General features: G+C 54.7%; 2 protein-coding genes across 2 annotated transcripts; both read right to left on the bottom strand.

Annotated features, from left to right (window-relative positions):
* Positions 1-3617: 3617 nt before the first annotated feature.
* LOC134381132 (NUT family member 2G-like) lies at positions 3618-11405 on the bottom strand (the record flags this gene model as incomplete). Its single annotated transcript, XM_063101176.1, has 7 exons — positions 3618-3664; positions 6081-6120; positions 6546-6662; positions 6937-7146; positions 7702-7810; positions 8763-8891; positions 10810-11405. Coding segments are annotated over 7 exons (1248 nt in total), but the record flags the coding sequence as incomplete, so codon positions are not given.
* Positions 11406-16889: 5484 nt separating this feature from the next.
* Positions 16890-24677, bottom strand: LOC134381131 (NUT family member 2G-like; the record flags this gene model as incomplete). The annotated part of the gene is made up of 7 exons (XM_063101175.1): positions 16890-16936; positions 19353-19392; positions 19818-19934; positions 20209-20418; positions 20974-21082; positions 22035-22163; positions 24082-24677. Coding segments are annotated over 7 exons (1248 nt in total), but the record flags the coding sequence as incomplete, so codon positions are not given.
* Between the last annotated feature and the right edge of the window lie 1445 nt (positions 24678-26122).

The following is a 26122-nucleotide window of genomic DNA, read 5'->3' as shown; positions in this document are numbered from 1 at the left end:
CACGTTGACCTGTGTTGACTTAGAAACATAAGTCACCTGTTTCCCTTCTGGAAAGAGTCAGTACAACTGCTGTGTCCTTTCTCATCACCCGGTAGGTTTCTCCTGAGGCATCTGGATCCACCTGTGAGAAGCCCCCTTCCCCCTGCAGCCTCAGGATGCCAGTGGCTTCCCCCGTCTCCCGGGTGAGATGTCCTTGGGTAAGTCCGGTGCTCTCTCTTCCTCTGTTTCCACCCAACCAGCTGTCCCAGGGCAAGTGTCACATTTGAACTCCCATGGGTTTGAGGGGTGACAGGGGTGTGATAACACACCCCAGACCCTGCAGACTTACCTCCCTTTGAAGCCATCCCCATAGGCTTGGGGACTGACCACAGTGGCACGGCAGTCTCCACAGTGAGAAAAGTCTAGCGCAGGACCCGGACAGCAAACTGTCAACTGCAGATGCTCAGGGTCCAATTTTAAATGTCAACAGGCTTAGAATGTAGCTCTCCAGAATTCTGCAGTGGGGGAGGGGTGGGGGCAGTTGGGCTGGTGGGGGTGGGGAGACATGCCGTGCAGGGTTCTGGCAGGTAGGCAGGATTCTGAAGGTCCCTCAGATTATACAGGGGCAGCACAGTGGGTGTGTGCCTCTGAGGCAAGTTTCAAATTGTTTCTCAGATTCACAGCACAAAGCTTCTACCTGGTGTTCTACTCACTCCATTTCTTTATCAATAAACCTGTTTTTGTGCCCCTCAGCCAACCCTGCTGTAGAGTGGCTGCACTTCCCGAAGGTAGGTCAGAACAAGGAATCCGATAAATACAGGGTTTGTAAGGGAGGTAGGGGGAATGAGTGTCTGGAAATAGGTTTGGATTGTCTCAGCACCTCCAGCGGGCTGGGTTGCTGTATGCACATCATTCTGTAGGAAGCAGTCCTTGTACGCTCAGCTACGGTCTGTTGCTGCGACCTCTGCAGACTCCCGTGGACTGGCCTTGCTTACGATCCCCTTTGCTGGAAAGCCATGAAAATTCATGTCTTTCTTTGAAAACTGTCTCTGCCCATTTTAATATTGAATAACTTGTTTATGTGCTCTTGGGTTGTTTGAGTTGCTTATATGTCTGGATATTAGCCCCTTGTCTGTGTGCCTTCTTTTGCTGTGCAGAAGCTTTATGGTTTGATACATTGCAATATGTTTACTTTTACTGCTTGTGCTTTAGGGGTTTTATTCATAAAGTCTTTGCCCAGTCCTACATCCTGAAGTATGTCCCCTGTGTTTTCATCTAGGAGTTTTCTAGTTTCAGTTCTTATATTTGAGTCTTTAATCCATTTCGAGTTGATTTTGTGTATGGTGAAAGGTATGGGCCTAGTTTGACTTTTCTACGCATGGATGTCCGGTTTCCCCAGCACTATTTATTGAAGGTGCCGTCCTTTCCCTAGTGTATATTCTTGGTGGCCTTGTCAAAGATGAGTTGCCGGTAAAAGCGCTTACGTCAAAAGAATGGAAACACTTCAAATAATCTAACATTAAATCTCAAGTAAGTAGAAAACCAAGAACAATCTAAGCACCAAACTAGTAGATGGAAAGCAATGATTAAGAACAGAGTCGAACTAAACCAAGTAGAGACCAAAAGAATGATGCAGAAAATCAATGAAGCAAAATGTTTTTTTTTTTCCCCAGGGGAAAAACAAACTACGCAAGCTGTTGGCCAGACTACTTAGAAAAGAAGAGAGAAGGCCTGAATAACAAAAATCAGAAATGGAAAGGGGAGACATTGCAACCGATTCCACAGAAATACAAAGAATCATTAGAGATTGTTCAGAACAACTATACTCCAACAAATTTGAAAACCTGGAGGAAATGGATAGATTTCTGAAGACCCGTAAACTACTAAGACTGAACCAAGGAGAAATGCAGAACCCGAAGAGACCAATAAGAAGCAATGAGAATGATGCAGTCATCAACAGTACCCCAACACAGAAAAGCCCAGGACCAGATGGCTTCACTGCTGCATTCTACCAAAGTTTTAAAGAAGCATTAACAACCATCCTTTTCAGACTACTCCAAGAAATTGAAACAGAGGCCGTTCTCCTAAATTAATTCTATGAGGCCAGCATCATCCCGATCCCCAAATCAGACAAAGACACAACAACCGAAAAGAAAATTACAGGTCAGTAACCTTGATGAACATAGACACGAAAATCTCCAGCAAGACATTAGCAAACAGAATACAACAGCACGTCACAAAGATTATACACTGTGATCATGTGGGTTTCATCCCAGGGATGCAAGGATGGTTCAACATACATATATCAATAAATGTGATACACCACATGAACAAAAGCAAGGATAAAAACTATACGATTGTCTCAAGAGATGCAGAAAAAGCATTTGAGAAAATCAGCATCATGGGCCGAGCCCGTGGCGCACTTGGTAGTGTGCTGCGCTGGCAGCGCAGCGACGCTCCCGCCGTGGGTTCGGATCCTATATAGGACTGACCGGTGCACTCACTGGCTGAATGCCGGTCACCAAAAAAAAAAAAAAAAAAAAAAAAAAAAAAATTCAGCATCATCCCTTCATGATAAAGACCCTTAACTAAGTAGGTATAGAAGGAACATATGTCAACCCAATAAAAGCCATATATGAAAATCACACTGCCAACATTGTCCTGAATGGGGAAAAATTGAAAGCTTTTCCTTCAGGAACAGGAATAAGAGAAGGATGCTCACTCTCACCACTCCTATTTAACATAGCATTGGAAGTACTAGCCAGAGCAATCAGGCAAGAGAAAGAAAGAAAGGGTATCCACAGTGGAAAAGACAAAATCAAAACGTCACGTTTCACAGGATTGGACGTGATCCTACATATAGAAAAATCCATAACCTCTACCAAAAAACTCCTAGAGCTCCTAAACAAATTCAGTACTGTGCAGGATACAAAATCAATGCATAAAAATTGGGAATATTCTTATACGGCAACAACAAATAAGCAGGCGGAAAATAAAAAAAAGAAGAAGAAGAAAGCCAGCCCATTTACAATAACTCGGAGAAGAATAAAATACGTAGGAATAAATTTAACCAAAGAGGTGAAAGATCTCTACAATGAGAACTACAAAACTCTGCTGAAAGAAAGAGGACACCAAGAGAGGTGGAAAGACATTCCTTGTTCATGGATTGGAAGAATTAATGTTGTGAAAATGTCCATAATACCAAAAGTGATCTACAGATTCGGTGCAATCCCCATCAAAATACCAATGACATTCTTCACAGAAATAGAAAAAACAATCCTAAATTCATATGGAACAACAAAAGACCCCAATAGCCAAAGCAGTCCTGAGCAAAAAATAAAATAAAACCAGAGGCATTATACTACCTGACTTCAAACTAGACCTCAAATCTGTAGAAGGTACCAAGTCTTTATGGAGCTTTGGAACTCCCACCACTCTCAAACTGCCGGTTCACCGGTGAGCTAATCTTGTGACTTCTGGATGTAGGACCTAGTTACTTTGCTGTCTCCATTTAAAATCATGCAGTTGCCACGGTGAATGAGGTTTCAGAGGGCTGTGATCCAGACAGCCTCGATTCCTGACTGTCATTTGCATGCAGTATTCTCACACCAGGTTGGGTGACTACTTCTCATTTACCTTTATGAACCCCCGGAGTCACTTGAGACCACGTCATAGTAAGTAAAGGCTATTAAGCAGTTACGGGAGAGAGATGGGGATTTGGCCAACTGGCTCCTTGCAGCGTGCATTAGCTATTGTCGAGTGCCCATGTTCCTCCTCAGTCCAATCCAAAGTCAGGAGAACTTGAACTTGCATTTGAAAACATGACCACTCACAACACCTAGCCTGCCTCTAGTTCGGGGAATTTTACACTACTCCAAAGTATAGGTGAAAGTTAGATACTATGGAATTAATACCGAGATTCATTACTGAGAATCTGTGGACCATGGTGAGAGTTATAATTGTTGGTTTTCCGTTTTGATTTCCCTTTCCTGCTGTGTCATCACAGGGGGAAGAGAGAGTTCTGGTGTCTCCTCCTCTTCTTATAAGGGCGCTAATCCCCGTCATTAGGGCTCCACCCTCTGATCTCCTCTTACCCCAACAACCTCCCAAAGGCACCACCCCCAGATACCATCACGATGGGGCTTAGGGCTTCAACATGCAGATTTGGGGGACACGACATTGTGACTGTAACAGCCCTCCAGCTGGCCCCACTGTACAGGGTCAGGGGCAGATTGTAAGGTTGAGGCAGGGCACGGTGCTGGGGAAGCAGAGGTTGTGCCTCCTCCTGGGAACTGTTCAACCACAAAAGGGCCCCAGGACAGACAGCAGTCAGGTGGCGAGGACAGGAGTAGCAGCAGGAGCCCCGAGGTGTGACCGAGATGATGCCTGTGCTCGACTGAGTGCCCACACGTACTAGGGCATGGGCCAAGTCCCCTCCAAACACGACTTGCTCCACATTCCTAAAACCTAAGAGGGGCTCCTGAGGACAGCTCTGAATGTGGAAGAGTCAGGGAACTAGTGAGGAGTGGGTCCAGGGCTCCAGCCTTCGATCCCCGCGTTTTCCCTCAGCGCCTGATGTGTGCGCTGAGCTGGACAGCAGGGACAGTAGTGGGCTCCCGTGAGGATGCCCCCAACGAGGACCTGCATGGCATGATGTTCTGGAAGCTTCTGGGCTTGAGGGCCGTGGTGTGCGGCTTCACACCACGCCGTCTTAATCTAGCCAAGCTCTGAGGCCTTCTCCAATGTGGAGACCCACCTGGGAATAGGAGGGGCAGCAGCCAGCTGACCCGCCACCAAGAGTTAGCTTCCTTCACACTTCACAAAGGCACAGGGGCGGGTGGGACATGGATGCTGCTGACGTGGGACAGGGGAGGAAAGGTGCAGAGGAGCATCTGGGGGCTAACCAGCGAGCTCCGTGGGTGGATGGGCAGGAGACGCCCAGACATGGCCCCTTCCTCCCCCTAGCAGACAGCCAGGCCACCGTGGTGCTGGACGGTTTTGCCCACCTGCCACTGTTGCTGGGACACCCCCACCCCATGACCACAGCTCTGCATGTGGGGGCCGACACCCTTTTAGTCAAGGATCCCACATGGGTCCTGGGGGAGGAATCAGATCTCAGAATCTAGAGACGGAGTTGATGGTCGGGCACCGGTGGGCCCTTGGAGCCTGGCATCTCCCAGATCCTTCCTTCCTCACAGGCCTGTCTCCACTTAGTGGCACAGACGTGAGAACAGAGGCAGTAGTCCCAGGGCATTTCCCAACAATACCACTTTTATTCACACTTGTATACAAACCCCCATTACATACAACGCCCCCAACGTGCTGCCTCCCGGACCTGTGCCTCGCCTGTCCCCCACCCTCATCCCCCAAACAGGCCCCCCTCCCCCACCCCAATTCCCCATCCAGACCCCCCCACCCTCTCTCCCCTGTCCTGCCTCCCCCACCCTGCCCGTAGCTGAGGAGCAGCTGGGTCAGCACTGGGTGATGGGAGCTCGGGATCCCTCGGGCCACAGGATGCAGTGAGGGTCAAATCCAGTCCAGAGGGACTGGCACCCCTGAGAGGCCGGCCCACGGCCCCTACTGGCTGCAGTGCTGCTTCTTCCTCCTCCCAGAGACCAATGGGTCGCCCCTCCCCTTTTGAGGACGTGAGGGTCGAGCCAGACGCCGAGCAGGGACGGGGCTCAGGGACAGCCCCCAGGGCTGCAGGCTGTACTGCAAGGTCAGGAGGAAGTCCAGGCTGGGGAGGTCCTCCTCGACTTCACTGGACCTGACTGCCGGGCCCTGCGCAGGCATAACAGGACAGGCTCCCCGGAGACCAGGCGAGGAGGGTCTGTGGCCCTGGGGAGGGGAGCTGAGATGGGCAGCCCTCAGCTTGCGTGACTCCTGATGATCTGGCCAGAGGGCAGGCTCCTTGGGCCTGGGCAGGTCGGGGTTGTCTCGGCTGCGCGGTCGAGGGTCATGGGAAGCCGCCTCTGCTGGGCAGGTTTCTGTGATGACCCCTCCTTGGGGGCCACGGTCTTCGCTCTCTTCTCCTTGGCCAGCTGCAGTCTTAGGATGTGACTCCAATTGGGGTGCGCCATGAGCTGGGGTGGCCCCCACACCTCCTGCGTCATTCGGGGCCGCGAGGCGCTTTTCCACCAGCTGGGGGGAGCAAAGTGGCACTCACTGGCTCTGCCCCAGGTGTGGGGAGGGGCTGGCAGGATGGTGGAGAACCCTGCATTTGGGCGGGAGGTGGCGAAGGTGAGAGGAGGCTTGGCTTGGTGTCAGAGGCAGGGACTGTGACTGTGCTGTGCCCTGCTGGGCCTCCTTCCAGCTTCGCCCCCTGCCCTCCCTCCCTGGCTCTGTCCTCTCGTTCCTGCTCTTCTGCACCTACTCCTCTGACCCAGGCGGTTCCCCTCCGGAGGCCATGCACCCCCAGCAGGGTAAGACTAGACAAAATCACGTGGGCTTCAGGGGCACAGGGTCACGTGTTCCCCCTGGTTTGCCTGGTGCCCTTCCCTCCCCTAGGAGATCTGCTGGCCCTTTCTCCCCTGGGTGCCCTGGTGTCCCTGTCTCCCGTGTGTTACCTGTGCTAGGGTGAGTCGTCCTTCCTGCTCCAGCACCTCAGTCAGAGCCAAGGGATCCAAGTTTGGGTCTGGGGAAAGCAAAGCTGCCAGGAATCGGGGGTGGACGATGGCCTCCACCTGGAGCAGGGGGAAAGGGGCATGAGTGTCTTTGGCAGGGAGTGAACTGCAGCCAGGGGGACCTCGAGGAGAAGCAGAAAGTAATGCCTGTCTCTCCTGTCCACACAGCAGGGTCGTTCTAACTCATGGCCACTAGCAGCTACACACAGACTTTCTCTGTCTCTCACACACACACTGCTCCGTAGCTGAGGGATGAATAGAACTGAATTCCATGGGGCTGGGACTGCCGTTCCCCAGAAAACCTCCCCCACACGAGGGCTCCAAGCCAGCCCACCTTGGTGATGAAGTCTTCCTGGGAGCACAGCTTGTTAATGTAGCTCAGGAGACCTGGGTCCGGGTCAGTCCCGTCCTGCTCCTGCTGCTCCTCGATATCTTCATCCTCCCAATTTGCATGAGGCCCCAGCAGTGCCTCCATGATATCCACATACTCCTGGACAGCTTCTGGTGGGATCTCCTTGGGTGCCTTGGCCTGGGTCAGCTGCTGGGGTCTGCATGACAGCGGGCGAGTGGATGGTGCCCTGCGGCCAGCCTTCCTGGGAGCACACCCTAGGACAGGAGGGAGGACAGGTGCGTGGCTGGGCTGTAGCGGCCACCTCCAGCCACACTGGGGGGAGGTTGGAACTGAGGGCCATGAAATGGGTCCAGGCTGCACGTCAGGCCCCGTGGGAGGATACACTACCCGAGGTGGGTCATGTGAGACTGAGTTACCTGGAAAGACTTTGGAGCCACCAAGATTCTGGGACGTCTCCCCACCCAGCACTGCTTCCTGGGAAGACTGTACATTGGGTCCTGGACAGCCAAGGCCGATAGCAGCTACGAAACTACTGGACCAGGCCAATACCTAGTTCCTGATCCAGGGCAGTGGAGCCCCAGGTTCTCACTGGCTGCTCTCGCTGAAAGAGCAAGCGCCCCCTCCCCTTACAGGAAAGGGACAAGATGAGGGCACAAGGCCTCCGCAGGCCCCCTTAAGCCTTTGTATTGGCTCCTGTGGGAATATGCTTGCCGTACCTGACCGAGGCACAGTGTTGGGGACTGGTGGCCCTGGAGGAGCAAGCTTTGGTGGGGCTGGAGGAGGCAGGCCCTGGGGCCCCTTCACACACTGCAGCACCCGGAGCTGCATCTCCTCCTCAGCTTCAAATTCCATGAACCTGGCGGGCAGAGGGAGAGCCATAGCCATGCTGAGAGGGAGGCCTGGCCAGGGATGGGGGAGGAAGGGCTTTGGGTGGGCTGGGCTGCTCCCCCACCTGCGGAACAGTTGCAGGGGTACGCTGGCTCACCTACACCTGCAGGGCAGAAAACATCCAGGGGGTCTTCCTGAATGAAGGCCTGTGTGACCCAGGCCCGGCCCTCAGGGGACCCTGCTCCTCCTATCCCTGCCCAGGGCCTCTCAGAAGAGCTGACAGCCAGAAGCTAGGTCAGGGATGTGACTGACTGCAAATGACATGAGGAATCCTTGCCCGGATCCGGGAATCCTGGGCTGGTACTGTGAGCCCCTGACAATAGCCTGGGAGAGAAGGGCCCCGGAGATGTTGCAGGAAGTGGGAGCTAAGCTGAGAGGAGAGGGTGCATTTTCTGTGAGGGTGATTGGTGTTCACGGAGTGGATTGCCGTGCAGCAAAGGCAGGGAGGCCAGAGACGTGTCTGGGGGTGTGTGAGGTGCTGGCTTCCCCTGCCCAAGCTCTTCTGCCCCAGCCCATTCTGGGATGGCAGGTGACCTATTTCTGGCCACTTTTCATGAGGAGACGTGGTCCCGACTTTGTCAGTAGTCACTAGCTTCCCTCCTGCAGGGTCCCCACAGCTGGAGCCGACCCCCACTGGGCTGTGCTGGTTACTCTTCCCCATCCCCGTTTCAGCATCTGGGCAGGGTTTGACCCGAGGCCAGGGGAGGGCGGAGATTCCGGGGTGGGTAGGAGAGAGAAGCCCAAGCACCCAGGTGGATGGAGAGCTTCCCGGGGGAGGCAGGGCCCCAGGGAGGGGCCGGACCTAGCGGACCCCCCTCCTCACGGCATCCCTGCCGATGAGCCCACCGCACCAGCCCCTCCCCCTTTCACCCACCCTCAGCCCGCCCCACAGCCCCTCAGGCCCTGCATCCCTGACTCACTTTGCTGCCATGTCGTAATAGTTCATGCGGTCATAATTGCTCGTGCCCTGCCATTCCTGCATGGCCCGCCGCACTCCGTCCTCCAGGCTCATGGTGGGCTTCAGCCGGGCCAGGGACCGAAGCACTGGGCTGTAGGTCCTCAGTGTCAGTCACAATGCCCCTGCCCTCCTCCCATCCCAGCTGACCGGCCCACACCCGTGCCCCGCCACATCACACACATCCCACCTGTCCTGTCACCTGTGCCTGTCCTCCCAGTGTGGGCTCTTCGGCCTCCAGGACAACCAACATGTGTCAACCTCAGCACCAAGGGACTGCTTGGCCTCTCTGACTTCCCTTGGAGGCCTTAGTATTATTGTGTGTTACGGACTGAATGTGTGTGTCCCCAAAATTCACATGTTGTGGCCCTAGCTTGCAATGTGATGGTATTTGGAGGTGGAGCCTTTGGGGATCATCAGGTTTAGATTAGATAATTGGGAGGCCCCGTGATGGGATTTGTGTCCCTGTGAGTGTGAGAAGAGGAAAAGACACCAGAACTCCCTGTGATGTGAGGACACAGCCATCGAAAGCCAGGCGGAAAGTCCTTGCCCGGAACTGAATCTGCCGGGACCTCATCTGGGACTTCCGCTTCCTGAACTGGGAGACGTGAAAGTCTGTTGTCTAAAGCACCTGTCCTGTGGCGTTTTGTTATGGCAGCCTGAGCTGACCGAGAACTGCCTAGAATGGCCGTTCCAAGGCCCCAGGACTGAGCACTTAATCAGCTCCTGGTGACTCTCTAGAGAGGCAGCCCTTGGGGACACAGCGTCAGAGTCCCTCAGCGTGCAGAGCAGGCGCGGGGATCCAGAGCCAAAGGAGACCGGTGCCTGAGCTGACCGGGCAAGGCCTGGGGGCGGTGGCTCCATTTAGGGACTCAGGACAGCCTAGGGCACCTGGGACTTTGGTCCAAGGGGAACTCCGACTGCTCAGCATGTGCGGGACACTGAAATCACTGGGGACAAGGATTTGGGGGCCCCTTTAATTTATACACTGTGTGCAGCTTCCCGTGGAGGGCAGCCAGTGTGGGAGCGGGGCAGGTATGCAGCCATGTCCCGTGTCCCGTGGACTAGGATACGTGCTCCATGTGATGGCCCCAGGAACACGAGGGCCTGCAGGTGGAAGGAGGCAGGTGTTGGGGAGGGAAAGACAAACGCTCCTGGCTACGGACGTCGCTGCCTCCCATCACCTCAGCCCCTGGTCCTGGGCTCCTGGGCTCACGGTCCCCTCACTCCCTGTGGTGGGACATGTGACTTTGGGAACACTGTCCTCTTCTAGGTTGCCTGTTCTTAGTGTTGACGGTAATAGTAATCATCATCATAATACGAAAACAACAATAATGAGGGACAGCACATGCCAGAGACCCTGCTGAGTGCATCAGACATGAGTCAGACAATCTTCCCACCCTCCGAATGAAGCGGAATTGTCTCTCTGTCTAGGAGGCATTCAGGGATAAAGAAGGCGACTCTGCGCAGGATCCAAACCCAGTGATGGGGGCCCAACCAGGTCCCAATGTGTGGCTTGACTACCTCAGTCTCCTTGCTAGAATTTTCCAGAAGAGTGAGGGGGTACATGTGTAAGGCTCCTCCTGTGGCCTGTGCCTTCTCCCCCCAGTCCCTCCATGTGACGTCCCGAAGCCATCCTCACTCAGGTCCTGTGCTGGGCATGAGAGGACACGGGGAGGAATCACGGGTGAAGGCAGAGACCTGAATCCAAGTTGTGGCTCATGTCACACCGGAAACTCACTCTGGCCTTTACCTTCTGTGCATATTATGGTAACTGTTAAAAACCAAGTTTGGTGGACTCACAGGGTGTTGGGGATCAGTCGACCTAAGGCTCGTGAATGTACGTCGTGAACCGGAGTGGGACATTAGTTAAACTGCTGAGAATGCATGGGCCGTCGCCCACGTGACCTTCATCCAAGTTCCCCTAAATAGGCTGCCCTCCTCGTCCGTCCTTCGTTCCCCTTCGTGTGGGAGCGGTGGGATTAGCTCCATCCCCCAAGGAGGGCACTCACATGAGGAAGCAGGACAGAGCTTCAGCATCAGGACTCTGGGGCAGGTGCCCGCGGGCCAGGGACTTGAAGCGCTGCCAGCGTCGGAAGTTGTCGTAAACACTCCTGGGGTTACAGGAGTCCTCTGGCGCGGCCTTGGCCTGGGAGGGGGCCTTGCCGCCCTCCCCACCAGCCCCATGTGGACGTGGCCCGTCATTCCCTGGGACCACGGTCGGACCCAGCTGGGCTGCTGGAAGGGGAGCTGGAAGGGGCTGGCCTGGGAACCAGTACCCCTCTCCAGCCCACGTGCCCCCGATGGATGCAGCAGGCATCACGGTCCCTACAGCGGGAGCTGCCAACAGCAGGGGAGCAGGACACTGAGCACCCCCGCAGAGGGCCCCTGGAGCACTCCAGTTGAGGGGGGCCTGAGCCAGGACAGTGGTCTGAGTGTGAGAGGGCTCTGCTGGAGCCCCTTGCGTCCTGACTGGGACAATGATGTTGAAAGCCCCGGCCCCACTCGGGCCATGGCCAGCGGCTCCGGTCCCCTGAGGCATCCTGGGGAAAGCAGACCGCACCAGGGGGCCACCAGGAGGCAACGCTGACATCACTAGGGCAGGTGGGGGCTGCTCGCAGGGCGGCCCGGGGACCGGGCCGGAAGCAGGCGTGGGAAACAGCGGACGGAAGGAAGTGAACGGAGGGTTCAGGGTCACGCTGGGCCCCAGCACTGCAGATGCTGTGGAGACAAAGGAGAGGGGCGAATGAGCAGGGGACGCGGCCACCAGGACGGAGGCTCTCCCTTCCCTTAGAGTCAGTGTGAACCAGAGCGAGGCATCCCAGCATTTGAGGGCCATAGGACGGGGAATTGTGCAGTTTGTCCCCAAGTGAATTTCATGCTCCCCCTTGGGTTGGGGATCATTCTACTAGAGAACTTGCTTCTCATTCACTGAGATCCTCTGACCCCCGTCAGTCAAGAAGTAACACCTAAGCTTCCCTTGCCTCTGAGAAGCTCCCCAGGGTGTCCCCGGCACGTGGACCCGCCAGCCTCGTGGGATTGCCCCTAGATGTGAGTTGGGGTGGACTCTGCTTGGCGGCACAACGCCCCTCAGTGTGCACACCCCCATGAAGGGCACCTTCTCCAGTGCCAGTTGCAGGCGCCCCCCACGTGACCTATGTGAAGCCAGCAGATTCACAAGGTTATGAGCCCTTCCCTTTCTCAGTGCTCCTTTTCCTGATGCTCCTCATAAAGCCCTCACAACCCAAACAAATGAACTTGAACAAAATCTGTGCCTCAACTATCACCCAGGAGCCCTGAGGGAACCCCATAATGCAGCAGCCCAGTGAGGATGTGCTTCTCCTGGTACCACCCACAGCAAGCATGGAACAGAGGCCAGGTTCGGGGCACACTTGTCCCCATGCACAGTGGTTCGTTCGTGCTGTCACTGAGGCAGCTCTGTTCTCAGGAGGTGGTCTGTGAGTTAGATGATGAATTCCCTGAGACCCTGTCACTGCACAGCCAGAGAGGGCTGCAGAGGGCTAGAAAGGCCAGGAAATGCGGAGCCCTGCGGCTCCCAGTGGAGGTTCGTAGAGATTTGAATAGCTGCTGGTGGTTAGAGCTGGCCGTGGGTAATGGAGACCTTCTGTGATCCTTCTCCTTTGAGCTCTCAGTGATGGCCCACAAAGAACCAGGCATGAGCCAGTGTGACAGGAAAGTTGTCTGGGTACATCCCTGTTCACTAGGGTTTCAGGTCAACCGTAGTCACGGAGAGCAAGGTCCATAGGACATGGTCCTAACTGATCAGGACATATGTCCTAACTTTGAATAACAACAGTCATAATAATAGAAGATCTTCCTAATGGTGTGCTGCTCTGCTTCCTCTCTCGGGAAGGAAACCAGCCTCTCAGAACCTTGCACTGTAAAGCCGACAGCACGCCTCATGTGTCCCCTGTTCATGATGTGCTAGACGTGGAGTATGAGCAAAGTCTTCATCTCCACATGAAACGAAGGGCAGAGGACAGGCCATGAGACAGGGTGGAAGATGAATGGGTCTGAAGACCCGAGCGTCCCCCAAAGGGACAGCAATTCAGAACAGCTCCGCGAAGAGCAAGCCCCATCTTGTTTGCAGTTTCTGGCTGCCCTGTCCCTGGTGAACAGAGACAACAGCGATCTGGACCGAATGAGAAGCCATCTCTGGGCAGACGTGAGCCGAGACTGGACTGCTGCAGGTAGAGCGACCTCCAGCCTCACTGACGGAGGGGATATTTCACGGTAATCTTGGTCAGAGAGAACTGTTCCACTGAACGGTTTTCTGGCTGAGACCGTTTCTCCCCGCTACTCCTCTAAGATCTGGAATACTCTGGTTTGTATCCCTCAGGACAGTACCATAGCACAAGCCCCAGGTGTCTGAAGAAAGGACGCAGGACTCAGGCTTTCTTCTTGAGCCCCCCTGTGGCACAAGCACGACACAGTCCACCATTGCCTACAAACACACGTTGACCTGTGTTGACTTAGAAACATAAGTCACCTGTTTCCCTTCTGGAAAGAGTCAGTACAACTGCTGTGTCCTTTCTCATCACCCGGTAGGTTTCTCCTGAGGCATCTGGATCCACCTGTGAGAAGCCCCCTTCCCCCTGCAGCCTCAGGATGCCAGTGGCTTCCCCCGTCTCCCGGGTGAGATGTCCTTGGGTAAGTCCGGTGCTCTCTCTTCCTCTGTTTCCACCCAACCAGCTGTCCCAGGGCAAGTGTCACATTTGAACTCCCATGGGTTTGAGGGGTGACAGGGGTGTGATAACACACCCCAGACCCTGCAGACTTACCTCCCTTTGAAGCCATCCCCATAGGCTTGGGGACTGACCACAGTGGCACGGCAGTCTCCACAGTGAGAAAAGTCTAGCGCAGGACCCGGACAGCAAACTGTCAACTGCAGATGCTCAGGGTCCAATTTTAAATGTCAACAGGCTTAGAATGTAGCTCTCCAGAATTCTGCAGTGGGGGAGGGGTGGGGGCAGTTGGGCTGGTGGGGGTGGGGAGACATGCCGTGCAGGGTTCTGGCAGGTAGGCAGGATTCTGAAGGTCCCTCAGATTATACAGGGGCAGCACAGTGGGTGTGTGCCTCTGAGGCAAGTTTCAAATTGTTTCTCAGATTCACAGCACAAAGCTTCTACCTGGTGTTCTACTCACTCCATTTCTTTATCAATAAACCTGTTTTTGTGCCCCTCAGCCAACCCTGCTGTAGAGTGGCTGCACTTCCCGAAGGTAGGTCAGAACAAGGAATCCGATAAATACAGGGTTTGTAAGGGAGGTAGGGGGAATGAGTGTCTGGAAATAGGTTTGGATTGTCTCAGCACCTCCAGCGGGCTGGGTTGCTGTATGCACATCATTCTGTAGGAAGCAGTCCTTGTACGCTCAGCTACGGTCTGTTGCTGCGACCTCTGCAGACTCCCGTGGACTGGCCTTGCTTACGATCCCCTTTGCTGGAAAGCCATGAAAATTCATGTCTTTCTTTGAAAACTGTCTCTGCCCATTTTAATATTGAATAACTTGTTTATGTGCTCTTGGGTTGTTTGAGTTGCTTATATGTCTGGATATTAGCCCCTTGTCTGTGTGCCTTCTTTTGCTGTGCAGAAGCTTTATGGTTTGATACATTGCAATATGTTTACTTTTACTGCTTGTGCTTTAGGGGTTTTATTCATAAAGTCTTTGCCCAGTCCTACATCCTGAAGTATGTCCCCTGTGTTTTCATCTAGGAGTTTTCTAGTTTCAGTTCTTATATTTGAGTCTTTAATCCATTTCGAGTTGATTTTGTGTATGGTGAAAGGTATGGGCCTAGTTTGACTTTTCTACGCATGGATGTCCGGTTTCCCCAGCACTATTTATTGAAGGTGCCGTCCTTTCCCTAGTGTATATTCTTGGTGGCCTTGTCAAAGATGAGTTGCCGGTAAAAAGCGCTTACGTCAAAAGAATGGAAACACTTCAAATAATCTAACATTAAATCTCAAGTAAGTAGAAAACCAAGAACAATCTAAGCACCAAACTAGTAGATGGAAAGCAATGATTAAGAACAGAGTCGAACTAAACCAAGTAGAGACCAAAAGAATGATGCAGAAAATCAATGAAGCAAAATGTTTTTTTTTTTCCCCAGGGGAAAAACAAACTACGCAAGCTGTTGGCCAGACTACTTAGAAAAGAAGAGAGAAGGCCTGAATAACAAAAATCAGAAATGGAAAGGGAGACATTGCAACCGATTCCACAGAAATACAAAGAATCATTAGAGATTGTTCAGAACAACTATACTCCAACAAATTTGAAAACCTGGAGGAAATGGATAGATTTCTGAAGACCCGTAAACTACTAAGACTGAACCAAGGAGAAATGCAGAACCCGAAGAGACCAATAAGAAGCAATGAGAATGATGCAGTCATCAACAGTACCCCAACACAGAAAAGCCCAGGACCAGATGGCTTCACTGCTGCATTCTACCAAAGTTTTAAAGAAGCATTAACAACCATCCTTTTCAGACTACTCCAAGAAATTGAAACAGAGGCCGTTCTCCTAAATTAATTCTATGAGGCCAGCATCATCCCGATCCCCAAATCAGACAAAGACACAACAACCGAAAAGAAAATTACAGGTCAGTAACCTTGATGAACATAGACACGAAAATCTCCAGCAAGACATTAGCAAACAGAATACAACAGCACGTCACAAAGATTATACACTGTGATCATGTGGGTTTCATCCCAGGGATGCAAGGATGGTTCAACATACATATATCAATAAATGTGATACACCACATGAACAAAAGCAAGGATAAAAACTATACGATTGTCTCAAGAGATGCAGAAAAAGCATTTGAGAAAATTCAGCATCATGGGCCGAGCCCGTGGCGCACTTGGTAGTGTGCTGCGCTGGCAGCGCAGCGACGCTCCCGCCGTGGGTTCGGATCCTATATAGGACTGACCGGTGCACTCACTGGCTGAATGCCGGTCACCAAAAAAAAAAAAAAAAAAAAAAAAAAAAATTCAGCATCATCCCTTCATGATAAAGACCCTTAACTAAGTAGGTATAGAAGGAACATATGTCAACCCAATAAAAGCCATATATGAAAATCACACTGCCAACATTGTCCTGAATGGGGAAAAATTGAAAGCTTTTCCTTCAGGAACAGGAATAAGAGAAGGATGCTCACTCTCACCACTCCTATTTAACATAGCATTGGAAGTACTAGCCAGAGCAATCAGGCAAGAGAAAGAAAGAAAGGGTATCCACAGTGGAAAAGACAAAATCAAAACGTCACGTTTCACAGGATTGGACGTGATCCTACATATAGAAAAATCCATAACCTCTACCAAAAAACTCCTAGAGCTCCTAAACAAATTCAGTACTGTGCGGGATACAAAATCAATGCATAAAAATTGGGAATATTCTTATACGGCAACAACAAATAAGCAGGCGGAAAATAAAAAAAAAGAAGAAGAAGAAAGCCAGCCCATTTACAATAACTCGGAGAAGAATAAAATACGTAGGAATAAATTTAACCAAAGAGGTGAAAGATCTCTACAATGAGAACTACAAAACTCTGCTGAAAGAAAGAGGACACCAAGAGAGGTGGAAAGACATTCCTTGTTCATGGATTGGAAGAATTAATGTTGTGAAAATGTCCATAATACCAAAAGTGATCTACAGATTCGGTGCAATCCCCATCAAAATACCAATGACATTCTTCACAGAAATAGAAAAAACAATCCTAAATTCATATGGAACAACAAAAGACCCCAATAGCCAAAGCAGTCCTGAGCAAAAAAATAAAATAAAACCAGAGGCATTATACTACCTGACTTCAAACTAGACCTCAAATCTGTAGAAGGTACCAAGTCTTTATGGAGCTTTGGAACTCCCACCACTCTCAAACTGCCGGTTCACCGGTGAGCTAATCTTGTGACTTCTGGATGTAGGACCTAGTTACTTTGCTGTCTCCATTTAAAATCATGCAGTTGCCACGGTGAATGAGGTTTCAGAGGGCTGTGATCCAGACAGCCTCGATTCCTGACTGTCATTTGCATGCAGTATTCTCACACCAGGTTGGGTGACTACTTCTCATTTACCTTTATGAACCCCCGGAGTCACTTGAGACCACGTCATAGTAAGTAAAGGCTATTAAGCAGTTACGGGAGAGAGATGGGGATTTGGCCAACTGGCTCCTTGCAGCGTGCATTAGCTATTGTCGAGTGCCCATGTTCCTCCTCAGTCCAATCCAAAGTCAGGAGAACTTGAACTTGCATTTGAAAACATGACCACTCACAACACCTAGCCTGCCTCTAGTTCGGGGAATTTTACACTACTCCAAAGTATAGGTGAAAGTTAGATACTATGGAATTAATACCGAGATTCATTACTGAGAATCTGTGGACCATGGTGAGAGTTATAATTGTTGGTTTTCCGTTTTGATTTCCCTTTCCTGCTGTGTCATCACAGGGGGAAGAGAGAGTTCTGGTGTCTCCTCCTCTTCTTATAAGGGCGCTAATCCCCGTCATTAGGGCTCCACCCTCTGATCTCCTCTTACCCCAACAACCTCCCAAAGGCACCACCCCCAGATACCATCACGATGGGGCTTAGGGCTTCAACATGCGGATTTGGGGGACACGACATTGTGACTGTAACAGCCCTCCAGCTGGCCCCACTGTACAGGGTCAGGGGCAGATTGTAAGGTTGAGGCAGGGCACGGTGCTGGGGAAGCAGAGGTTGTGCCTCCTCCTGGGAACTGTTCAACCACAAAAGGGCCCCAGGACAGACAGCAGTCAGGTGGCGAGGACAGGAGTAGCAGCAGGAGCCCCGAGGTGTGACCGAGATGATGCCTGTGCTCGACTGAGTGCCCACACGTACTAGGGCATGGGCCAAGTCCCCTCCAAACACGACTTGCTCCACATTCCTAAAACCTAAGAGGGGCTCCTGAGGACAGCTCTGAATGTGGAAGAGTCAGGGAACTAGTGAGGAGTGGGTCCAGGGCTCCAGCCTTCGATCCCCGCGTTTTCCCTCAGCGCCTGATGTGTGCGCTGAGCTGGACAGCAGGGACAGTAGTGGGCTCCCGTGAGGATGCCCCCAACGAGGACCTGCATGGCATGATGTTCTGGAAGCTTCTGGGCTTGAGGGCCGTGGTGTGCGGCTTCACACCACGCCGTCTTAATCTAGCCAAGCTCTGAGGCCTTCTCCAATGTGGAGACCCACCTGGGAATAGGAGGGGCAGCAGCCAGCTGACCCGCCACCAAGAGTTAGCTTCCTTCACACTTCACAAAGGCACAGGGGCGGGTGGGACATGGATGCTGCTGACGTGGGACAGGGGAGGAAAGGTGCAGAGGAGCATCTGGGGGCTAACCAGCGAGCTCCGTGGGTGGATGGGCAGGAGACGCCCAGACATGGCCCCTTCCTCCCCCTAGCAGACAGCCAGGCCACCGTGGTGCTGGACGGTTTTGCCCACCTGCCACTGTTGCTGGGACACCCCCACCCCATGACCACAGCTCTGCATGTGGGGGCCGACACCCTTTTAGTCAAGGATCCCACATGGGTCCTGGGGGAGGAATCAGATCTCAGAATCTAGAGACGGAGTTGATGGTCGGGCACCGGTGGGCCCTTGGAGCCTGGCATCTCCCAGATCCTTCCTTCCTCACAGGCCTGTCTCCACTTAGTGGCACAGACGTGAGAACAGAGGCAGTAGTCCCAGGGCATTTCCCAACAATACCACTTTTATTCACACTTGTATACAAACCCCCATTACATACAACGCCCCCAACGTGCTGCCTCCCGGACCTGTGCCTCGCCTGTCCCCCACCCTCATCCCCCAAACAGGCCCCCCTCCCCCACCCCAATTCCCCATCCAGACCCCCCCACCCTCTCTCCCCTGTCCTGCCTCCCCCACCCTGCCCGTAGCTGAGGAGCAGCTGGGTCAGCACTGGGTGATGGGAGCTCGGGATCCCTCGGGCCACAGGATGCAGTGAGGGTCAAATCCAGTCCAGAGGGACTGGCACCCCTGAGAGGCCGGCCCACGGCCCCTACTGGCTGCAGTGCTGCTTCTTCCTCCTCCCAGAGACCAATGGGTCGCCCCTCCCCTTTTGAGGACGTGAGGGTCGAGCCAGACGCCGAGCAGGGACGGGGCTCAGGGACAGCGCCCAGGGCTGCAGGCTGTACTGCAAGGTCAGGAGGAAGTCCAGGCTGGGGAGGTCCTCCTCGACTTCACTGGACCTGACTGCCGGGCCCTGCGCAGGCATAACAGGACAGGCTCCCCGGAGACCAGGCGAGGAGGGTCTGTGGCCCTGGGGAGGGGAGCTGAGATGGGCAGCCCTCAGCTTGCGTGACTCCTGATGATCTGGCCAGAGGGCAGGCTCCTTGGGCCTGGGCAGGTCGGGGTTGTCTCGGCTGCGCGGTCGAGGGTCATGGGAAGCCGCCTCTGCTGGGCAGGTTTCTGTGATGACCCCTCCTTGGGGGCCACGGTCTTCGCTCTCTTCTCCTTGGCCAGCTGCAGTCTTAGGATGTGACTCCAATTGGGGTGCGCCATGAGCTGGGGTGGCCCCCACACCTCCTGCGTCATTCGGGGCCGCGAGGCGCTTTTCCACCAGCTGGGGGGAGCAAAGTGGCACTCACTGGCTCTGCCCCAGGTGTGGGGAGGGGCTGGCAGGATGGTGGAGAACCCTGCATTTGGGCGGGAGGTGGCGAAGGTGAGAGGAGGCTTGGCTTGGTGTCAGAGGCAGGGACTGTGACTGTGCTGTGCCCTGCTGGGCCTCCTTCCAGCTTCGCCCCCTGCCCTCCCTCCCTGGCTCTGTCCTCTCGTTCCTGCTCTTCTGCACCTACTCCTCTGACCCAGGCGGTTCCCCTCCGGAGGCCATGCACCCCCAGCAGGGTAAGACTAGACAAAATCACGTGGGCTTCAGGGGCACAGGGTCACGTGTTCCCCCTGGTTTGCCTGGTGCCCTTCCCTCCCCTAGGAGATCTGCTGGCCCTTTCTCCCCTGGGTGCCCTGGTGTCCCTGTCTCCCATGTGTTACCTGTGCTAGGGTGAGTCCTTCTTCCTGCTCCAGCACCTCAGTCAGAGCCAAGGGATCCAAGTTTGGGTCTGGGGAAAGCAAAGCTGCCAGGAATCGGGGGTGGACGATGGCCTCCACCTGGAGCAGGGGGAAAGGGGCATGAGTGTCTTTGGCAGGGAGTGAACTGCAGCCAGGGGGACCTCGAGGAGAAGCAGAAAGTAATGCCTGTCTCTCCTGTCCACACAGCAGGGTCGTTCTAACTCATGGCCACTAGCAGCTACACACAGACTTTCTCTGTCTCTCACACACACACTGCTCCGTAGCTGAGGGATGAATAGAACTGAATTCCATGGGGCTGGGACTGCCGTTCCCCAGAAAACCTCCCCCACACGAGGGCTCCAAGCCAGCCCACCTTGGTGATGAAGTCTTCCTGGGAGCACAGCTTGTTAATGTAGCTCAGGAGACCTGGGTCCGGGTCAGTCCCGTCCTGCTCCTGCTGCTCCTCGATATCTTCATCCTCCCAATTTGCATGAGGCCCCAGCAGTGCCTCCATGATATCCACATACTCCTGGACAGCTTCTGGTGGGATCTCCTTGGGTGCCTTGGCCTGGGTCAGCTGCTGGGGTCTGCATGACAGCGGGCGAGTGGATGGTGCCCTGCGGCCAGCCTTCCTGGGAGCACACCCTAGGACAGGAGGGAGGACAGGTGCGTGGCTGGGCTGTAGCGGCCACCTCCAGCCACACTGGGGGGAGGTTGGAACTGAGGGCCATGAAATGGGTCCAGGCTGCACGTCAGGCCCCGTGGGAGGATACACTACCCGAGGTGGGTCATGTGAGACTGAGTTACCTGGAAAGACTTTGGAGCCACCAAGATTCTGGGACGTCTCCCCACCCAGCACTGCTTCCTGGGAAGACTGTACATTGGGTCCTGGACAGCCAAGGCCGATAGCAGCTACGAAACTACTGGACCAGGCCAATACCTAGTTCCTGATCCAGGGCAGTGGAGCCCCAGGTTCTCACTGGCTGCTCTCGCTGAAAGAGCAAGCGCCCCCTCCCCTTACAGGAAAGGGACAAGATGAGGGCACAAGGCCTCCGCAGGCCCCCTTAGGCCTTTGTATTGGCTCCTGTGGGAATATGCTTGCCGTACCTGACCGAGGCACAGTGTTGGGGACTGGTGGCCCTGGAGGAGCAAGCTTTGGTGGGGCTGGAGGAGGCAGGCCCTGGGGCCCCTTCACACACTGCAGCACCCGGAGCTGCATCTCCTCCTCAGCTTCAAATTCCATGAACCTGGCGGGCAGAGGGAGAGCCATAGCCATGCTGAGAGGGAGGCCTGGCCAGGGATGGGGGAGGAAGGGCTTTGGGTGGGCTGGGCTGCTCCCCCACCTGCGGAACAGTTGCAGGGGTACGCTGGCTCACCTACACCTGCAGGGCAGAAAACATCCAGGGGGTCTTCCTGAATGAAGGCCTGTGTGACCCAGGCCCGGCCCTCAGGGGACCCTGCTCCTCCTATCCCTGCCCAGGGCCTCTCAGAAGAGCTGACAGCCAGAAGCTAGGTCAGGGATGTGACTGACTGCAAATGACATGAGGAATCCTTGCCCGGATCCGGGAATCCTGGGCTGGTACTGTGAGCCCCTGACAATAGCCTGGGAGAGAAGGGCCCCGGAGATGTTGCAGGAAGTGGGAGCTAAGCTGAGAGGAGAGGGTGCATTTTCTGTGAGGGTGATTGGTGTTCACGGAGTGGATTGCCGTGCAGCAAAGGCAGGGAGGCCAGAGACGTGTCTGGGGGTGTGTGAGGTGCTGGCTTCCCCTGCCCAAGCTCTTCTGCCCCAGCCCATTCTGGGATGGCAGGTGACCTATTTCTGGCCACTTTTCATGAGGAGACGTGGTCCCGACTTTGTCAGTAGTCACTAGCTTCCCTCCTGCAGGGTCCCCACAGCTGGAGCCGACCCCCACTGGGCTGTGCTGGTTACTCTTCCCCATCCCCGTTTCAGCATCTGGGCAGGGTTTGACCCGAGGCCAGGGGAGGGCGGAGATTCCGGGGTGGGTAGGAGAGAGAAGCCCAAGCACCCAGGTGGATGGAGAGCTTCCCGGGGGAGGCAGGGCCCCAGGGAGGGGCCGGACCTAGCGGACCCCCCTCCTCACGGCATCCCTGCCGATGAGCCCACCGCACCAGCCCCTCCCCCTTTCACCCACCCTCAGCCCGCCCCACAGCCCCTCAGGCCCTGCATCCCTGACTCACTTTGCTGCCATGTCGTAATAGTTCATGCGGTCATAATTGCTCGTGCCCTGCCATTCCTGCATGGCCCGCCGCACTCCGTCCTCCAGGCTCATGGTGGGCTTCAGCCGGGCCAGGGACCGAAGCACTGGGCTGTAGGTCCTCAGTGTCAGTCACAATGCCCCTGCCCTCCTCCCATCCCAGCTGACCGGCCCACACCCGTGCCCCGCCACATCACACACATCCCACCTGTCCTGTCACCTGTGCCTGTCCTCCCAGTGTGGGCTCTTCGGCCTCCAGGACAACCAACATGTGTCAACCTCAGCACCAAGGGACTGCTTGGCCTCTCTGACTTCCCTTGGAGGCCTTAGTATTATTGTGTGTTACGGACTGAATGTGTGTGTCCCCAAAATTCACATGTTGTGGCCCTAGCTTGCAATGTGATGGTATTTGGAGGTGGAGCCTTTGGGGATCATCAGGTTTAGATTAGATAATTGGGAGGCCCCGTGATGGGATTTGTGTCCCTGTGAGTGTGAGAAGAGGAAAAGACACCAGAACTCCCTGTGATGTGAGGACACAGCCATCGAAAGCCAGGCGGAAAGTCCTTGCCCGGAACTGAATCTGCCGGGACCTCATCTGGGACTTCCGCTTCCTGAACTGGGAGACGTGAAAGTCTGTTGTCTAAAGCACCTGTCCTGTGGCGTTTTGTTATGGCAGCCTGAGCTGACCGAGAACTGCCTAGAATGGCCGTTCCAAGGCCCCAGGACTGAGCACTTAATCAGCTCCTGGTGACTCTCTAGAGAGGCAGCCCTTGGGGACACAGCGTCAGAGTCCCTCAGCGTGCAGAGCAGGTGCAGGGATCCAGAGCCAAAGGAGACCGGTGCCTGAGCTGACCGGGCAAGGCCTGGGGGCGGTGGCTCCATTTAGGGACTCAGGACAGCCTAGGGCACCTGGGACTTTGGTCCAAGGGGAACTCCGACTGCTCAGCATGTGCGGGACACTGAAATCACTGGGGACAAGGATTTGGGGGCCCCTTTAATTTATACACTGTGTGCAGCTTCCCGTGGAGGGCAGCCAGTGTGGGAGCGGGGCAGGTATGCAGCCATGTCCCGTGTCCCGTGGACTAGGATACGTGCTCCATGTGATGGCCCCAGGAACACGAGGGCCTGCAGGTGGAAGGAGGCAGGTGTTGGGGAGGGAAAGACAAACGCTCCTGGCTACGGACGTCGCTGCCTCCCATCACCTCAGCCCCTGGTCCTGGGCTCCTGGGCTCACGGTCCCCTCACTCCCTGTGGTGGGACATGTGACTTTGGGAACACTGTCCTCTTCTAGGTTGCCTGTTCTTAGTGTTGACGGTAATAGTAATCATCATCATAATACGAAAACAACAATAATGAGGGACAGCACATGCCAGAGACCCTGCTGAGTGCATCAGACATGAGTCAGACAATCTTCCCACCCTCCGAATGAAGCGGAATTGTCTCTCTGTCTAGGAGGCATTCAGGGATAAAGAAGGCGACTCTGCGCAGGATCCAAACCCAGTGATGGGGGCCCAACCAGGTCCCAATGTGTGGCTTGACTACCTCAGTCTCCTTGCTAGAATTTTCCAGAAGAGTGAGGGGGTACATGTGTAAGGCTCCTCCTGTGGCCTGTGCCTTCTCCCCCCAGTCCCTCCATGTGACGTCCCGAAGCCATCCTCACTCAGGTCCTGTGCTGGGCATGAGAGGACACGGGGAGGAATCACGGGTGAAGGCAGAGACCTGAATCCAAGTTGTGGCTCATGTCACACCGGAAACTCACTCTGGCCTTTACCTTCTGTGCATATTATGGTAACTGTTAAAAACCAAGTTTGGTGGACTCACAGGGTGTTGGGGATCAGTCGACCTAAGGCTCGTGAATGTACGTCGTGAACCGGAGTGGGACATTAGTTAAACTGCTGAGAATGCATGGGCCGTCGCCCACGTGACCTTCATCCAAGTTCCCCTAAATAGGCTGCCCTCCTCGTCCGTCCTTCGTTCCCCTTCGTGTGGGAGCGGTGGGATTAGCTCCATCCCCCAAGGAGGGCACTCACATGAGGAAGCAGGACAGAGCTTCAGCATCAGGACTCTGGGGCAGGTGCCCGCGGGCCAGGGACTTGAAGCGCTGCCAGCGTCGGAAGTTGTCGTAAACACTCCTGGGGTTACAGGAGTCCTCTGGCGCGGCCTTGGCCTGGGAGGGGGCCTTGCCGCCCTCCCCACCAGCCCCATGTGGACGTGGCCCGTCATTCCCTGGGACCACGGTCGGACCCAGCTGGGCTGCTGGAAGGGGAGCTGGAAGGGGCTGGCCTGGGAACCAGTACCCCTCTCCAGCCCACGTGCCCCCGATGGATGCAGCAGGCATCACGGTCCCTACAGCGGGAGCTGCCAACAGCAGGGGAGCAGGACACTGAGCACCCCCGCAGAGGGCCCCTGGAGCACTCCAGTTGAGGGGGGCCTGAGCCAGGACAGTGGTCTGAGTGTGAGAGGGCTCTGCTGGAGCCCCTTGCGTCCTGACTGGGACAATGATGTTGAAAGCCCCGGCCCCACTCGGGCCATGGCCAGCGGCTCCGGTCCCCTGAGGCATCCTGGGGAAAGCAGACCGCACCAGGGGGCCACCAGGAGGCAACGCTGACATCACTAGGGCAGGTGGGGGCTGCTCGCAGGGCGGCCCGGGGACCGGGCCGGAAGCAGGCGTGGGAAACAGCGGACGGAAGGAAGTGAACGGAGGGTTCAGGGTCACGCTGGGCCCCAGCACTGCAGATGCTGTGGAGACAAAGGAGAGGGGCGAATGAGCAGGGGACGCGGCCACCAGGACGGAGGCTCTCCCTTCCCTTAGAGTCAGTGTGAACCAGAGCGAGGCATCCCAGCATTTGAGGGCCATAGGACGGGGAATTGTGCAGTTTGTCCCCAAGTGAATTTCATGCTCCCCCTTGGGTTGGGGATCATTCTACTAGAGAACTTGCTTCTCATTCACTGAGATCCTCTGACCCCCGTCAGTCAAGAAGTAACACCTAAGCTTCCCTTGCCTCTGAGAAGCTCCCCAGGGTGTCCCCGGCACGTGGACCCGCCAGCCTCGTGGGATTGCCCCTAGATGTGAGTTGGGGTGGACTCTGCTTGGCGGCACAACGCCCCTCAGTGTGCACACCCCCATGAAGGGCACCTTCTCCAGTGCCAGTTGCAGGCGCCCCCCACGTGACCTATGTGAAGCCAGCAGATTCACAAGGTTATGAGCCCTTCCCTTTCTCAGTGCTCCTTTTCCTGATGCTCCTCATAAAGCCCTCACAACCCAAACAAATGAACTTGAACAAAATCTGTGCCTCAACTATCGCCCAGGAGCCCTGAGGGAACCCCATAATGCAGCAGCCCAGTGAGGATGTGCTTCTCCTGGTACCACCCACAGCAAGCATGGAACAGAGGCCAGGTTCGGGGCACACTTGTCCCCATGCACAGTGGTTCGTTCGTGCTGTCACTGAGGCAGCTCTGTTCTCAGGAGGTGGTCTGTGAGTTAGATGATGAATTCCCTGAGACCCTGTCACTGCACAGCCAGAGAGGGCTGCAGAGGGCTAGAAAGGCCAGGAAATGCGGAGCCCTGCGGCTCCCAGTGGAGGTTCGTAGAGATTTGAATAGCTGCTGGTGGTTAGAGCTGGCCGTGGGTAATGGAGACCTTCTGTGATCCTTCTCCTTTGAGCTCTCAGTGATGGCCCACAAAGAACCAGGCATGAGCCAGTGTGACAGGAAAGTTGTCTGGGTACATCCCTGTTCACTAGGGTTTCAGGTCAACCGTAGTCACGGAGAGCAAGGTCCATAGGACATGGTCCTAACTGATCAGGACATATGTCCTAACTTTGAATAACAACAGTCATAATAATAGAAGATCTTCCTAATGGTGTGCTGCTCTGCTTCCTCTCTCGGGAAGGAAACCAGCCTCTCAGAACCTTGCACTGTAAAGCCGACAGCACGCCTCATGTGTCCCCTGTTCATGATGTGCTAGACGTGGAGTATGAGCAAAGTCTTCATCTCCACATGAAACGAAGGGCAGAGGACAGGCCATGAGACAGGGTGGAAGATGAATGGGTCTGAAGACCCGAGCGTCCC

This window comes from Cynocephalus volans, chromosome 6, assembly GCF_027409185.1.
Source record: "Cynocephalus volans isolate mCynVol1 chromosome 6, mCynVol1.pri, whole genome shotgun sequence".
Taxonomy (NCBI): Eukaryota; Metazoa; Chordata; class Mammalia; order Dermoptera; family Cynocephalidae; genus Cynocephalus; species Cynocephalus volans.
This window is presented reverse-complemented; position numbering and strand designations above follow the sequence as displayed.